This window comes from Drosophila suzukii, chromosome 3 (genome assembly GCF_043229965.1).
Source record: "Drosophila suzukii chromosome 3, CBGP_Dsuzu_IsoJpt1.0, whole genome shotgun sequence".
NCBI lineage: Eukaryota > Metazoa > Arthropoda > Insecta > Diptera > Drosophilidae > Drosophila > Drosophila suzukii.
Window position 1 is genome coordinate 91,409,569 of NC_092082.1, and position 13,621 is coordinate 91,423,189.

The following is a 13,621-nucleotide window of genomic DNA, read 5'->3' on the forward strand; positions in this document are numbered from 1 at the left end:
AGGGCGTGTCTGTATGGGTGAGAGGATACAAATCGGCTTATCCTTGCAGCATCTGCCGCATTGCGTTGCATACTTTGCGGCACTCCGGGAAATTCAATCGAATTTGGTCTGAAATGCGAAAAGTGCAAGCCAGGTGAAAAATCGCCAGCATTATTTCAGTGGCCAGAATCAAAGAGCAGGACTTGGAAAAATTCGATAACAACGTAATTTAATTAAAGAAGGAGTAATATTAATATTACATTTTAACCATTCAAAGGATCTCGCCACATCTTTAGTAGCAACAATATATTACTGGAAAAATCTTGATAGCTGGAGTGCCGCTACTTTAATATATGGTATAAGAAATGGTCGGGCAACATTCCGATTTTTTGCCTGCGCGTAATAGTAAAAACTTTCCCAAGTAATGCTGAATGAGGAACGAAAGTATTGAATGAAAAGTGTTATCAGCTCAATATGTCCCACGGTTGTTCTGATTTCTGGTATAGATTCCTTATCACCACAAATAATAGGTAATTTATAACAGTTCTTAGCCGATTCGTAGGGTACATCACCATAAAGCCTAGGAGTGTTTTTGTAGTCAAAATTAAATTGATTAGGGATTTAATCGTCATGGTGATAAATATCTGGTGCAATTTCAATTAAAGATTTTAGCAGATTTATATTTTATCGAATTGAACAGTTGATAACGATTCTTTCGACGATTAAAATACAGCAATTTTTGGAAAAGAGAAGAAATTATCAGAAAACTAAAGGTCTAACGATTACAAAATATAGATACGCTTTCCTTGAACTGAAAAGTAATTACAAACTTGACGGCGCCTAAGTACATGCCATAATTTCAGAAAAGACCCACTTCCTCCACACTAATCAGCCGGCCAATCTTGTCATGCCAAAACTGGCCACAATATACGGCCCCTGACAGAAGTTCTTGGGGCCGATAAGGCAGTGCCTTCGGTTTCCGTATAAAAGGGCAGTCAGACTCTGGGAAAACCATCAGTGGTAAGACCTATCCAAAATGAAACTGTTCGTATTCCTGGCTCTGGCCGTGGCTGCAGCCACCGCCCTGCCTGCTCCGGAGCAGAAACTGACCCCCGTGCCCGTGAAGGACGCCAAGATCCAGGGAAGGATCACCAACGGCTACCCCGCCTACGAGGGCAAGGTGCCCTACATCGTGGGCCTGCTGTTCAGCGGCAACGGCAACTGGTGGTGCGGAGGCTCCATCATCGGCAACACCTGGGTCCTGACCGCAGCCCACTGCACCAACGGCGCCAACGGAGTGACCATCAACTACGGAGCCAGCATCCGCACCCAGCCGCAGTACACCCACTGGGTGGGCAGTGGCGACATCATCCAGCACCACCACTACAACAGCGGCAACCTGCACAACGACATCTCCCTGATCCGCACTCCCCACGTGGACTTCTGGAGCCTGGTCAACAAGGTGGAGCTGCCCAGCCTCAACGACCGCTACCAGGACTACGCCAGCTGGTGGGCTGTGGCCTCCGGATGGGGTGGCACCTACGATGGAAGCCCATTGCCTGACTGGCTCCAAGCTGTCGACGTCCAGATCATGTCCCAGAGCGACTGCAGCCGATTCTGGTCGCTGCACGACTACATGATCTGCATCAACACCGACGGAGGAAGGTCCACCTGCGGAGGCGACTCCGGTGGCCCCCTGGTCACCCACGAGGGCAACCGCCTGGTGGGAGTGACCTCCTTCGTCTCGGGAGCCGGCTGCCAGGCCGGTCACCCCGCCGTCTTCACCCGCGTCACCGGATACCTCGACTGGATCCGCGACAACACCGGCATCTCCTACTAAGTGCTTGAACACTAGACAAGTTTTTAATAAAATTGCAAAGCGAACTTTACAAGCTGTATTTAAAAGATCTTGGACTTAGTCAGACTCACTAACATGGAAGATTAGTTCAATTTATCATAACCATATACCATATTACCCTCGAACAGCAAACGATTTTTTTTTGTTTTAAGTTTTATTTTGGTTTGTTGGCTTTTAACAAACTATCATCAAATATTCCATAATATAACTTCTTATAAAAGAAATTTTAGATTCAAGAGATAGAGCGAGGGATTTGTGGAGCGAACTTGTTGTTTATTTAGCATCACTTGTGTCTTTGTTTGCACAGCGTTTTTGTCTGGATACGTGACACTTTCCAAATGGAATACGGTTCTATTTGGTTCAGCCCGCAATTTTATACCAAGATATCTCAGGTCGAGGCAGTCTTTATAAGTCCGTCTTGGATCTCAGTTCTGTGCTCACAATGTCGCATCCACACGGCTCGTTTTTGGGAATTTTCCTACTTCTAATCTGGAGTGGAGCTGTGAAAGGGGAGTTTTACTCATCGGTGGATAGTATGCAGGATCTGGCACAAGTGGAACAAGAGCTCATAAATGCCACGCGTTCGTACTTGGAGGCACAGCAAAACCAGCTCAACTTTTACCGCAGGTAAGACCATATACTACCATATTATATAATCATGGTAAAAATTCCAATGCTTGATAGATATATGGAGCAAATAAAACGGGAACATGAGTGGGCCGTGGGGCAGTTAAAACTGGATGAGTACCTGGGACACCCTTTGCACGCCTTTAGATTGATTAAGCGATTGGTTCTGGATTGGGATGAGCTGATCTTTGAAACTATAATCGAAAACAAACCAAGAGAAGGTGGGTATAATAGTTTTCTAAGTATCGCATTAAAATTAAATTCCTTTTCCCAGATTTCCGTTCATTTGTGGACGCTTTAACCAAAGATTTGGGTTATCCCGATCAATCGGAGCTCCAGGGAGCCATCAAAGGTTTGGCCCGGCTTCAGAGGGTCTATAATCTTACGACCTCCGATTTGGCCGATGGCGTTATCAACGGCTATCACTATGACTCGGAGTTACAATGGCGCGAGTCTTATGAAATAGGGGTACAACTCTTCGATCTTGGGGAGTACAAGAGATCCCTCGAGTGGCTCCAGGTGGCCTTTGTCCTTCTGCGAAATAGTCCTTTAGAGAAGGATGAGAATGGGTACTTATCAGATATTAGGGAGTATGCAGCCATGGCCAACTTTGAGTTGGGTAATCCCGAGAGAGCCGACAGACTTTTGAAACAGATCCTTACACCTGAACCGATACATTCTGCCCAACAAACGCGAAAGTATCTGGAGAGCAGAGTGACAGGAAAGAATGTCGAGGAGAAGAATCCCTCCTGGTTTGCCAACTATACGAGGCTGTGCCAGGGCAGAAGATTACCAGAGAAGGGGAGTGGTAACCCGCTAAAATGTTATCTAGATGGAAAACGCCACGCCTACTTCACCTTGGCTCCCCTGCAAGTGGAACCGGTTCACCTGGATCCGGACATCAATGTCTATCACGGAATGCTGAACTCCAAACAGATCTTGTCCATCTTCGTGGAGGTGGACAAGGAGGAGATGGTTCGATCCGCCGTCGCTGGAGAAGGTGGGAAGCGCACCGTGAGGGATCTCCGCGTCAGTCAGCAAACCTGGCTGAACTATACGGCCCCGGTGATGCAGTCCATTAGCAGGATAGTCCAGTTCGTGTCCGGATTCGATATGGCCGGAGCAGAGTCCATGCAGGTGGCCAACTACGGAGTCGGGGGCCAGTACGAGCCGCATCCGGATTACTTCGAGGTCAATCTGCCAAAGGAATTCGAAGGGGATCGCATCTCCACCAGCATGTTCTATGTGGGTTCCTGACTCATGTCTTCTCTCAAATATTTCTAATGATACCTCCCGCACTTCAGCTCTCTAATGTGGAACAGGGCGGCTATACTGTCTTCACCAAGCTGAATCTCTTCCTGCCTCCTGTCAAAGGAGCCCTGGTCATGTGGCACAATCTGCATCGATCCCTGGATGTCGATGTGCGCACCTTTCACGCCGGCTGTCCAGTTATCGTGGGTTCCAAAAGGAGTAAGTACAAAGGGTTCCTAAATTATTAAATATATTTTATATTTTTTCTATCTTCTTTATCAGTTGGAAACATCTGGATGCACTCGGGCTTCCAGGAATTTCGTCGACCCTGCAATCTCACCTCAGATAGCTACAAATCCGTTGCCTATCGGAACTAAGAGTAACTCATATATTTAATAAATAAATATCTAACTTTAATGAGAGGTTTTCTTTTACAAGTCGAAATCAGTCAAAGTCCCTGTAACGCAATGAGATTTCCTGGTTCCTCTGAAGATCGCAGGGCCTTACTTTATCCTGATGGCGTTCTCGAACCCAGACATTGGCAACTGGGGATATGATATTAGTTATAAATAGTTTTCTAGCATAAGGCTCTACTTACTCCACTTGCTGCCCTGAAGAACGGGACAAGCGGCGTGCTTGGTTCGAAAGTCCTGGTCTCCAGAAGGATGAAGATTGTACCAGAAGAGCAGGCTGCCCAACTCCGGGGTCACCAGCAGGGGCAGAAAGGGAAAGGCGGTTCCTCCACCGGCTTCCACGTCGGAGAGCTGGAAAAATATAGCATTATATAGGTAGTCCCCAGAGGAGGAGAGAGGAACTCACGTAATATATGCCCGTGGCGATGCGGTTGCCATGCCAGTCGCCCTCCTGGTAAACGTGATTTTCGGGGAAGCTGTCCCAGTGGGGCTCGTAGTGACCACCGATGCCATAGTTGGCCACCTGCAGATCCTCGGCGTAGTCCATATCCAGGCCGGAAAAGTCGGCCATGTGCTGGCTTAGAAGTTTGGTCACTGCATTCCGGGAGTAGTTGAAGGAGGCACCTTGACTGGTGCGAAAGGCGGCTGCCGTGGATCCTCCACTTCCCCCCAGGGAGTACACAGTGGATCTTTTTATCCTGGGCCGGGCAGTCCTCTGCAGGAACTCCGCATCCCTAGGGCTAACCACCTGGTGCAGCTGCACCACCAGGGGATCCAGGTGCAGCTCCTCCAACTTGAAGGGGGCGTATCCCAACCGACTTTTCCTCAGGCGACACCTGAGCTCCCGCTGCTGCGATGGAGGTGGAGTTAGCTCCCCACGACACACCTGCTCGTACATCCGGAACTCCCGGGACTCATGGTAGTCCCCCGGCCTCCGGGCTGTCATGTGGAGCAGCCCGTTCTTGTCCCCATCCGTGATCAACTCCTCCAGGTGCTGGCGAGCCTCCAGCAGGTGACTCCTCTGCTCCGGCTCGACGGACAGCACGTGGTTCACCAGGCTCAAGGCACTCTCGTGGGCACCCATCTCCCGGTGGTACTCCACCACCGCCTCCATGAAGTCCAGGGAGGCGGACTCCGAGCCGTAGGACTGCTCCACGAGCAGCTGCATCGACTGCTGCAGCCACGGAACCGTGTGGTTGTAGTCCCTCAGGGCGTACAGGTGCTGGCCGAGCACGAAGCAATCCTGCCAGGACATGGCCGTGCTGAAAGACAATTTGTAATAAATGTTACTCGTTTTAACGAAAAGGGATGGTCCTAAAATTTTCGAGAATCTAAAAAAATTTTTTTCGAAATCATATTCGATAAAAACGCAATTCGTTCTTACTTACAATCTTTTAGTAGCCATCTTGTATTAATAAAAAAATTTATTCATTTTTTTTTGTATTAATAAAAAACTTAATCATTTTTAAATTTTACTTTCGTATACGGATAACCTAAGTGATTTTCACAAAATCACAAGAATAAATTATATCAGCCATGGAATAGCAAACCACTGAAAACTTTTTAGGTCACTTCCTTTCCCACTTTTGTAGCTTGGCCAACCTTTCGCAATCTTAACTTCACATCATTAAATGGCACCCGGAATAGGAAAATATAATTACCGCCATGCTATAATGCTAACCCAAGTCAAATGCACATAAACTTGGAGATTTTGTTGAGTTAACTATTATTAAATACTGTGTTAGCAATAAAGCTCTACAAGATGTGTTAATTATAATACTGAATATAATTATATCAAGAACATCAACACTTTTGGTATTTTTAATTTAAAATTTTTAATACTCATGGCTCACCCATATTTAACGCCATTTAATATTCCACTGGCCAATTCGGCCACATCGAGTTGATAAGTCTGCTGAAGACGAGTAAGAGCTATTGCCGAACCCACGAAATCGTCCTGCGAAGGAAAGCTCAGATTCTCCTTGTGCCTGGCCATCATCTCGAGAAAGTCTTTAATATTCGCAGTTTATATATTACGTTTAACTTCAAAATGAATTTAATAACCTACTTGAGCGACTCGAATCCGCCGAAACACTGCCCTCAAAGGTCTCCCAATCGCTGTGAAGGCGTTTAATCAGCCGGAATGCGTTCACCGGATTGTTGAGGTAGTCATCGATTCCATCGGCGGCATTCAGGTGTTCCAAGCGGATTGCGTCGATCTCACTGGGATCATAAAAAAGTAGTCATTAATCACACTCATAACTGAGAGAATTTGCATAACTTAAGTTATTTTGGATGAACAAACTATACCTTAAAATTGTCTGGTTATTATACACTGGTCAAATGGAACACCAGCTTGAAAGTAAAATTGATTGGTTATTTTAAGCAGACAAATTTAAGCTGTTATTATAGGCAACACTAAAAAATAAATGGGAGGTACCGAACATATTTATAGTTAATAAGATAAAAACCAGGTTAGAGAGCCATTTGCACTGGTAAAAATCATTGTTTGCTCTCATTTTAATACCTTTGACAATATTGTGTTAAATCTTTAATTAAAATACATTTGTTACCTGTCTTTCAGTAAACATTCTTAAATAGAACAAATCTCCTAGATAATGTCTTTTCAACAGTGGTAATGGATCTAAACACCTGCTGATTGAAACCATTTTTCAGAATTAAAAATGATTTAAAAATATACAGCAATACCCAGTTATTTATACGAAAAGAGCGTTATCGGTGGGTTACCTGTTTTGTATAATTAACGCATTTATTTTCACGCCTGTCACCTGCATTGGGGCTCATTTAGAAGTCATTAAGTTGGGAGCGGAACCATTAACCCTATCCAGAATCTAGTTCTTTTGTTCAAAGCTTTATGGTAGGAATGATAAAGTGGCGGCACTTGTTCTCAATAAATCTATTTTATTTCTTGTCAAAAGCGGACGCCATCCACAGTGACTTACCGAAAAAAATTCAATTGTTTCTTACACGGTTCGAAAGTATAAAAAATACCAGTTTTCTCCGACGGCTGACTCAGAGTGGTATAAATATTAAACTTTACAATTTGTTAACGGTTTCTTATTAGATAGCCGGGAATCCGGTTTGCAAAATGCGCATGATAAACAAAATAATTCTGTATATTATGCATATCTGAAGCGATGATTGCACCATATCTCATGATCCGCAAACTGCCAAATCGATGACACTTATTTCTGAACAGCAAAATAAACTTGCGGCAATTGTATCTTAGATCCGCCGGATCGAATCGATCGACATGGATAATGGTAGCGATACAGCCATCGATTTTGTCGCACAGTTAATGAAATGCAAGGTTCCGAAAGTTGTTGGCCTGCGATTTGTGCTTTATATGAGCCATTAATTAGTATAATAACCGGCGCAAATAAATCAAGCCAAGAAATAGGAGAAATTAGCAGACCATAAAATAAATAGCACCCGGCGCATCTAAACAAATGGCATCGGTTAGGGAGTTAACTAATCTCCAATCGGCGACAAATCGCTGGGTTGCCATTCACTTTTATGGCAACCGGTCGGTTGTTGGGACTCAAATCTGCATACTTGTAATAAAATCAACTGCAGCCAACTAGAATTTAATATCTGGATGTGCCATCTCTCCCACACCCGACCTCAATTAGCCAAAAACCAACCAACCAGCAGCTGAAATTCTGCCCACCCGAGTTCGAGATATTAATTTTCAATTTATTTACGTGGGAGCGGTCATCCACGCATTCAAAATGAAAAATTCATAATCGAATTCCCGCTGACATCTGTCAATTGTTTTCATGTTATTGAATCGTAGATTTTCTGACAATTGTGTAAATATATGACTGGGAAATTAATGTAGTTTGCAAATTAAAATTGGCTTGTGCGCGAAATAACCATCTCATTTGCATCTGATTAAAACTTACCACCTGGACAGAAGGCAAAAACCAGCATGGATTAGTAGGCTCAGCAAGAACCTGAAAAACTTTCCATTTTTATCTGGGTTCTTAAAACATTCTCACTGGCCACTAATCTCCAAATTCTTTTTAATTGAGTTCATTCCACTCTCATAAAATTTACATATTTACTTAAGTGGAATTTAAATAAGAACTTTTGAAGTCTGCTTATATTTTTTACCTAAGGTTTTTTTGTTGACAACGTCATTAGGTTACGGAAAACACTCTTTTAAAATTGTTGTTCAATTTTTGTTTGAGTTAGATATAGATTCAACTTAATTAGAGGTGTTTCACAACATAACTTCCTTTTTAATAATGGGTTTGAAATTCTAAAATTGTTTACCTCTGTAGTGCCTCAGCATGTTGGTTAATTTCATTTACATAATTTTGCAGTTCTGCCAGGAGTACGACCTCCGTTTCGAATAACTTTTCCAGACCCGAGGTGGAACTGTAATACTCGGCGTGGCAGGATAGCACCTGCAGCACAGAAAAAAGGATCAACTTTGCCAGAAACATATCACTTAACCGATAAAATGACACCGGCTTTCGAACTGCGGATCGTGGTTTTTGCTTGCTACTCGGGCCGCGATTCGTTAGAAACTGATTTCGGTCGCGATGATCTTTCAAAGATCTGATGAGAAAAAGCTCGGGGCGTTTGTGATGAAGCGTTTTAGAGCTGCGGGTGCGGATCGAGCAGTTTCAGCTTTCGAATCGAATGGAACGGAATCTCAGAACCTCTGGTCAAAGAACTGCCCGCGGGGGCCAAGTTCTGCTTGAATGGACCCCACAAAGTACTGTAAAGTGGGCACTCAGCAGGTTCAATAAACTGAATCGCGCTGGGAGTACGTTTACAGAGCCCAGAAGTTCTGGCAATTATTCCAGGAATCATAACTTAACCGTCGGAAACATATCCCACTGACTTTCCCAGACGGAATTTCCCTTGCTAATTACTTTCACTTTGCTGCTCGCAGCAGTTGTCACTTCACAAGCCCACAAAATATTCAAATCGCCAACGAAACTTTGCCCGTGAACTTGTTTATGCAAATGAAGCCGGCAAATGAATACGCAACTGGCTTTTTTCGGCTCGTCTCGAAGACAACTTTTGAGTTTGTTTTGAGTGGGTTCGGAAACCACTCAGACCCCTTAACCCACTGAGCTGGTTCAGGCCAAAAATGAGACACGGTGGGGTTAACTCGACTATCACAGCCACAATCTTTATTTGATTATCTCGTACTCCAGCGAAACCTCGTGATCCCGGAAAACGTCGCAGGGTCGGGCAAAGGTCTGCGTGACCTCGTGAATCCAAACGTTGCCAACTGCAAAGATCAAGCCGAAAGTAATTACATTAATGGCGGGGGTCAACGCGAGAGCCACTTCAGAGGGCCGGTGCGCTTTACGCGCATTTAATTAAATTAACAATCGAGTTCGTACCTGCTGAGTTTTATAAAGAATGGCAGAGCTTGAGCTTTAAGTGGGCTGGTACTTAACTTTAACTAAAGAACTTACGAGCTGGTAGATATATCAAGTGCGCTCTATCAATATGCATTATTCCATTGACACAAACTAATCTTTAGAAAAAGCTGAGCCAACTATAAAAGCGGTAGCTACAGGGTAATCCCCTTCAGGATAACTTTATACGTCCTAGGTGTTTAAATTTCCCTACAAAATCCTCAGATTATTAAAATATTTACATATATCCCAAAATGTCTGAGCTAAAACTTAGTAACAAACATAGTTGCAATATATATGTAGGAATACAGGCACCAAATGACATACTAAAAAATCGATGCTATAATTGATAAGTTGAATCCCCACTAGGAGAACTTACTCCACTTGCTGCCCTTGAGCACTGGACAGCCGGCGTGTTTGGTGCGGTAGTCCATGTCCAGGGAACGGTGCAGGTTGTACCAGAAGAGGACGTTGCCCATCTCCGGCTTAACGGCGATGTCCAGGAAGGGGAAGGCGGTGGCCCCGCCCTGCTCCACATCCGATAGCTGAGAGGGAAAGTAATTGCTCTTACTAAATCATACAAGGGATTAGCCAGATGTCACAACTCACATAAAATATGGCAGTGGCAATGCGGTTGCCCTCCTCCGCAGGATAATGGCTGGGGTCCCGGAAGAAGTCCCAGTGCGGTTCGTAATGGCCACCCACGCCGTAGTTGGCCACTTGGAGCTGCTCGCAGAAGGTGGTGTCCAGTCCCGTGGCGTCCTTCAGGTCCCGGAGCATCCCCACCATGGTCGCATGCGATTCGTACTCCAGCCAGGCATTTTTGCTCACCCGGAACGAGGACTTCTTGTGCTGTCCCCCTGGAAGAGGGTTCACTGTAGAGCGACGCATGCGCGGAACGGCCATTTCCCGGAGCTGTGAGATCTTCCGGCCACTCAGCATGTCGTGGAAGGTCACCACATAGGGATCCAGGCTGTGTTCCTCCAGCTTGAGGGGCGCCAAAAGGCGGTATGGATGGTGACCCCGGCTATAACGACAGCGCAGTTCCTTGCGAGGAACAGGATTGACCTCTCCGCGGCACACCTTCTCGTACTGGGCGAACTCCTGGGACAGCTGTGGATTGAGTTTGGTTAGTTAGTTGTCCAAAATGCTTTTTAGAAATAATTGTTTCTAAGACACTAAAGTTCGGATGCTCAGAAATGTATATACCCTTTTTATGACAAGATGTCACCACCCTTTAAGTGATGAGATTAAAAACATAAAAACTATCCATTTCTAATCGAAAAACTACCTTTTCTTTTCTTAAAACTTACGTTGTAGGTATCCGAGTGCTTGGGAAGGTAGACATCATCGATTTCCTCTTGGTGAGTCGTTCCTTTGTCTCCGAGATGCCAGTTCCTTATTCGCTTGGGGTCGAACTGGAGGACCCGTTGGCTCAGTTCGTAAGCCGTATCGAAGTCGCCTAAAAATCGTATGAATGACTATCCTCCACACCTAGCCAATACCTCCAACCACCCATTGCTCACCCATTTGGAACAAACTCTTGGCCGTCGCCTCCATTTTGTTGAGGGTAACGGCATCCGGTCCGCTGGTGGGCGTCGAGTGGGTGTGGGCGTGGCTGCTGTGACGTCGCAAGCGCTCCATCGATTCCCGCAGCCAGACCTTGGTGTTGTTGTAGTCCTCCATTTCAAAGAGTTGTTGACCCAGCTCGAAGCAATCCTGCCAGCTCATGTCCGAGCTAAAAATAAGGACTGAAAGCGTTGTAATGGATTTTTTCAACTACCATATGCATATGCCCTTTAAAAAGTAACTAAGCTTATTTTTTGTCTGCACATTAATCAAAATTTATGTTGGTATAATAGGGGATTTGGCATGACGCATGGAGAGCCGTATGTTTGAAATGATATAAGACAGGAATTATAAATTTAAAATTTCAAATTTAAATGTTTTGTAAACAATTTGGATTAGGGGCAACTCCTTTTTATTTATTCTTTATCTACATGGTTCTATTCTTAAAATGTTCCCCATAACATAAGCACCCTAACAGTCAGTATACCCCTGAAAGCACGATTATAACGATTTCGATTGGGCTCAAGTAGGAAGGGGAGCTCCTCGATTGAACTGGGATTAGTTGGGATAGCTCTGTATTTTAAGCCTGGCTGGTTATTGCTTATTCGCCTCTGAGGTCTCACCCGTATTTGACGCCATTCAGGATTCCGGCAGCCACCTGGGCCACGTCCAACTTGTAAGTGCTCTGCAGGCGAACGAGGGCCAGAGCAGCCCCCTCCACGTCCTCCTGGCTGGGAAAACTCAGTCCGTACTCGCGGGTTGCATTGAAGTCTGGGTAAATGGATGGTTATAAGCATCATCTCTTCCTTGAAGAAGACCCCTGCAACTCACTCATTTCCTCGGCCATCAGCTGAACTCGTCCCTCCATCAAGAACCAGTCCGTGTGGAGTCGCTTCATCAGGCGGTACACATTCACTGGGTTGGTCAGATAGTTCTCCGTATCCCCGGCAGCCATGGTGTGCTCCTTTTCGATGGAGGACAGCTCGCTGCGGATTAAACGAGTTTCGGTTCTCGGGTTAGCCTACCTACCAGTTTGGCCGATTTATGAGTCTTGTGTCGTCATAGGAGCTCACATACTCGTATTTCGGCTTAATTAATTCTAATTTATGTGTGATTCTATATTCATAATAGTTTTTATGATCGCTGCGATAAGAAACAACTGAGCGAAATCAAATAAAACGAAAGCGAAATGCCAAAAACAAAGGCGAAACCTGATAGCCAATACTCGCGGATCTGATCCACTGTCAATGATGATCCAATATCGTTGGCTAATACTCTCGAGATAAGACTAACTACTCTAGATTTGCTGGCAGGTGGACATGCGCGATAACGCCAATTTAAGATCACTGGCGTGACAATCTTCGCACATATAAAGCAGACACAAAGTCTGGCACCTCGTGTTTCGGCGACTCTGTAAACTAGTTCTCGAAAGGGCAATAAAAGATTAATGGATTTGCTAACGACAATGGCCTGTAATTAAATTAGCATTGTTTCAAATATCGTGATCTAGCTAAAACTATTCTTGTATCTCTAGAGTTAAGGTCCGACCATTGAATATCCTGTAGTTGAGGAGATTATCTAAAAAGATTTCAGACTACAACCCTTTTTTGTTGATGGCTTGTCCCAAAAAACGAAAGTGTCATGCAGCTATTATTGTTAACATGTTTGTTAACTGGTTAATTGGTCCTATTCATCTGGAAGCGTGACTTGACAACGCTTATACGGGTTAAGTTCGGTTTCAGGTTAGCTTTTGTATTTAGGTTTGATATTTTTAATAATTTTCAGGTTCCTACCTCATATCATAATATACCTAAGTAAGTCTTTAACTAAAGTTTCGATTGGAACTCTTGCTTTTCCATCCCTATACTTCTTCTGTATCCTTTAAAACCTAATTATACTCACCCCTCTAATTGTTCCAGTAAAGTCCTGATGCCATTGACCTTTGACCTCAGTTCCTTTGTGAGATACTCCTCCGTATGCAAAAGTTCCTCCAGACCCGTAATGGATGAAAAGTAATCCGAGGCCAGAGATCCCTGAACCAGTAGGGACATCAGTCCCACCAGCAATAGAACTATCCTCATTGTATGTTTCGCGGTAATATCCTTGCTATATACGATAATACTATAGCAAAAATCCTTGCGTTATCCGGTATTCCCTTGCAGATCTTTAAGTCCGCCGCCTTTCGCGTCTCGTGGCGAACTGATCTTTTTGGGGATCTTTGAGAGATCTCGATTTTGAGGTATACCATCCCCAAAGATGCGGAGAGAAAAACCGGCGGCGAGAATAAATTTCGCATGTGCGAGATGTCGATGTCGAAAACTAGTTGCGGTAGCCTATGATTTGAAGAAAACTGTTTTATTAGCCAGTTCTGTGCATGTTTCGATCCGGAGAAGTTGGTTTGTTTTGCGGCCCGTCGTGTTTTATGGCTTGTTTTGCGCTGATTTACTGATACTTATCGGCCGAGCTCGTTTTGAATACTAAATTCTAAATTCGACTCGGACTCGGATCGGATCCGATCG

At 44.6% G+C, this 13,621-nt stretch overlaps 4 protein-coding genes across 4 annotated transcripts; 2 read left to right on the plus strand and 2 right to left on the minus strand.

The window, feature by feature from the left end:
• Nucleotides 1-977: 977 nt before the first annotated feature.
• LOC108017241 (serine protease 1) lies at nt 978-1,871 on the plus strand. Its single transcript, XM_036819737.3, has one exon. The coding sequence runs from the start codon at nt 1,016-1,018 to the stop codon at nt 1,817-1,819; it is 804 nt and encodes a 267-aa protein (XP_036675632.3). The 5' UTR covers nt 978-1,015; the 3' UTR covers nt 1,820-1,871.
• Nucleotides 1,872-2,158: 287 nt separating this feature from the next.
• Nucleotides 2,159-4,132, plus strand: PH4alphaSG2 (prolyl-4-hydroxylase-alpha SG2). Its single transcript, XM_017084278.4, has 5 exons — nt 2,159-2,464; nt 2,522-2,685; nt 2,739-3,709; nt 3,769-3,934; nt 3,998-4,132. Exons 1-5 carry the CDS (start codon nt 2,280-2,282, stop codon nt 4,090-4,092), a joined length of 1,581 nt encoding a protein of 526 aa, XP_016939767.4. The 5' UTR covers nt 2,159-2,279; the 3' UTR covers nt 4,093-4,132.
• On the minus strand, nt 4,107-8,688 carry PH4alphaMP (prolyl-4-hydroxylase-alpha MP). The gene is made up of 6 exons (XM_017084275.4): nt 8,428-8,688; nt 6,197-6,351; nt 5,982-6,138; nt 4,535-5,390; nt 4,314-4,479; nt 4,107-4,260 (listed from the first exon to the last, which is right to left on the minus strand). Exons 1-6 carry the CDS (start codon nt 8,598-8,600, stop codon nt 4,160-4,162), a joined length of 1,608 nt encoding a protein of 535 aa, XP_016939764.4. The 5' UTR covers nt 8,601-8,688; the 3' UTR covers nt 4,107-4,159.
• Nucleotides 8,689-9,272: 584 nt separating this feature from the next.
• Nucleotides 9,273-13,548, minus strand: PH4alphaNE1 (prolyl-4-hydroxylase-alpha NE1). Its single transcript, XM_036819629.3, has 8 exons — nt 13,005-13,548; nt 11,934-12,088; nt 11,726-11,873; nt 11,060-11,271; nt 10,847-10,995; nt 10,143-10,646; nt 9,913-10,078; nt 9,273-9,400 (listed from the first exon to the last, which is right to left on the minus strand). Exons 1-8 carry the CDS (start codon nt 13,181-13,183, stop codon nt 9,300-9,302), a joined length of 1,614 nt encoding a protein of 537 aa, XP_036675524.3. The 5' UTR covers nt 13,184-13,548; the 3' UTR covers nt 9,273-9,299.
• Between the last annotated feature and the right edge of the window lie 73 nt (nt 13,549-13,621).

Bases quoted from the DNA above. Each gene is read 5' to 3' on its own strand.
- LOC108017241 (XM_036819737.3), top strand. From the start codon at position 1,016: ATGAAACTGTTCGTATTCCTGGCTCTGGCCGTGGCTGCAGCCACCGCC.
- PH4alphaSG2 (XM_017084278.4), top strand. From the start codon at position 2,280: ATGTCGCATCCACACGGCTCGTTTTTGGGAATTTTCCTACTTCTAATC. The intron at 2,465-2,521 runs GTAAGACCATAT...AATGCTTGATAG, and splicing joins CAGCTCAACTTTTACCGCAG to ATATATGGAGCAAATAAAAC. The intron at 3,935-3,997 runs GTAAGTACAAAG...CTTCTTTATCAG, and splicing joins TATCGTGGGTTCCAAAAGGA to TTGGAAACATCTGGATGCAC.
- PH4alphaMP (XM_017084275.4), bottom strand. From the start codon at position 8,600: ATGTTTCTGGCAAAGTTGATCCTTTTTTCTGTGCTGCAGGTGCTATCC. The intron at 5,391-5,981 runs GTGAGCCATGAG...ATTGTCTTTCAG, and splicing joins TTAAATGGCGTTAAATATGG to CACGGCCATGTCCTGGCAGG. The intron at 4,261-4,313 runs GTAAGTAGAGCC...TCATATCCCCAG, and splicing joins TCTTCAGGGCAGCAAGTGGA to TTGCCAATGTCTGGGTTCGA.
- PH4alphaNE1 (XM_036819629.3), bottom strand. From the start codon at position 13,183: ATGAGGATAGTTCTATTGCTGGTGGGACTGATGTCCCTACTGGTTCAG. The intron at 12,089-13,004 runs GTGAGTATAATT...TTTAATCCGCAG, and splicing joins TTACTGGAACAATTAGAGGG to CGAGCTGTCCTCCATCGAAA. The intron at 10,079-10,142 runs GTGAGTTGTGAC...TTTCCCTCTCAG, and splicing joins TTGCCACTGCCATATTTTAT to CTATCGGATGTGGAGCAGGG.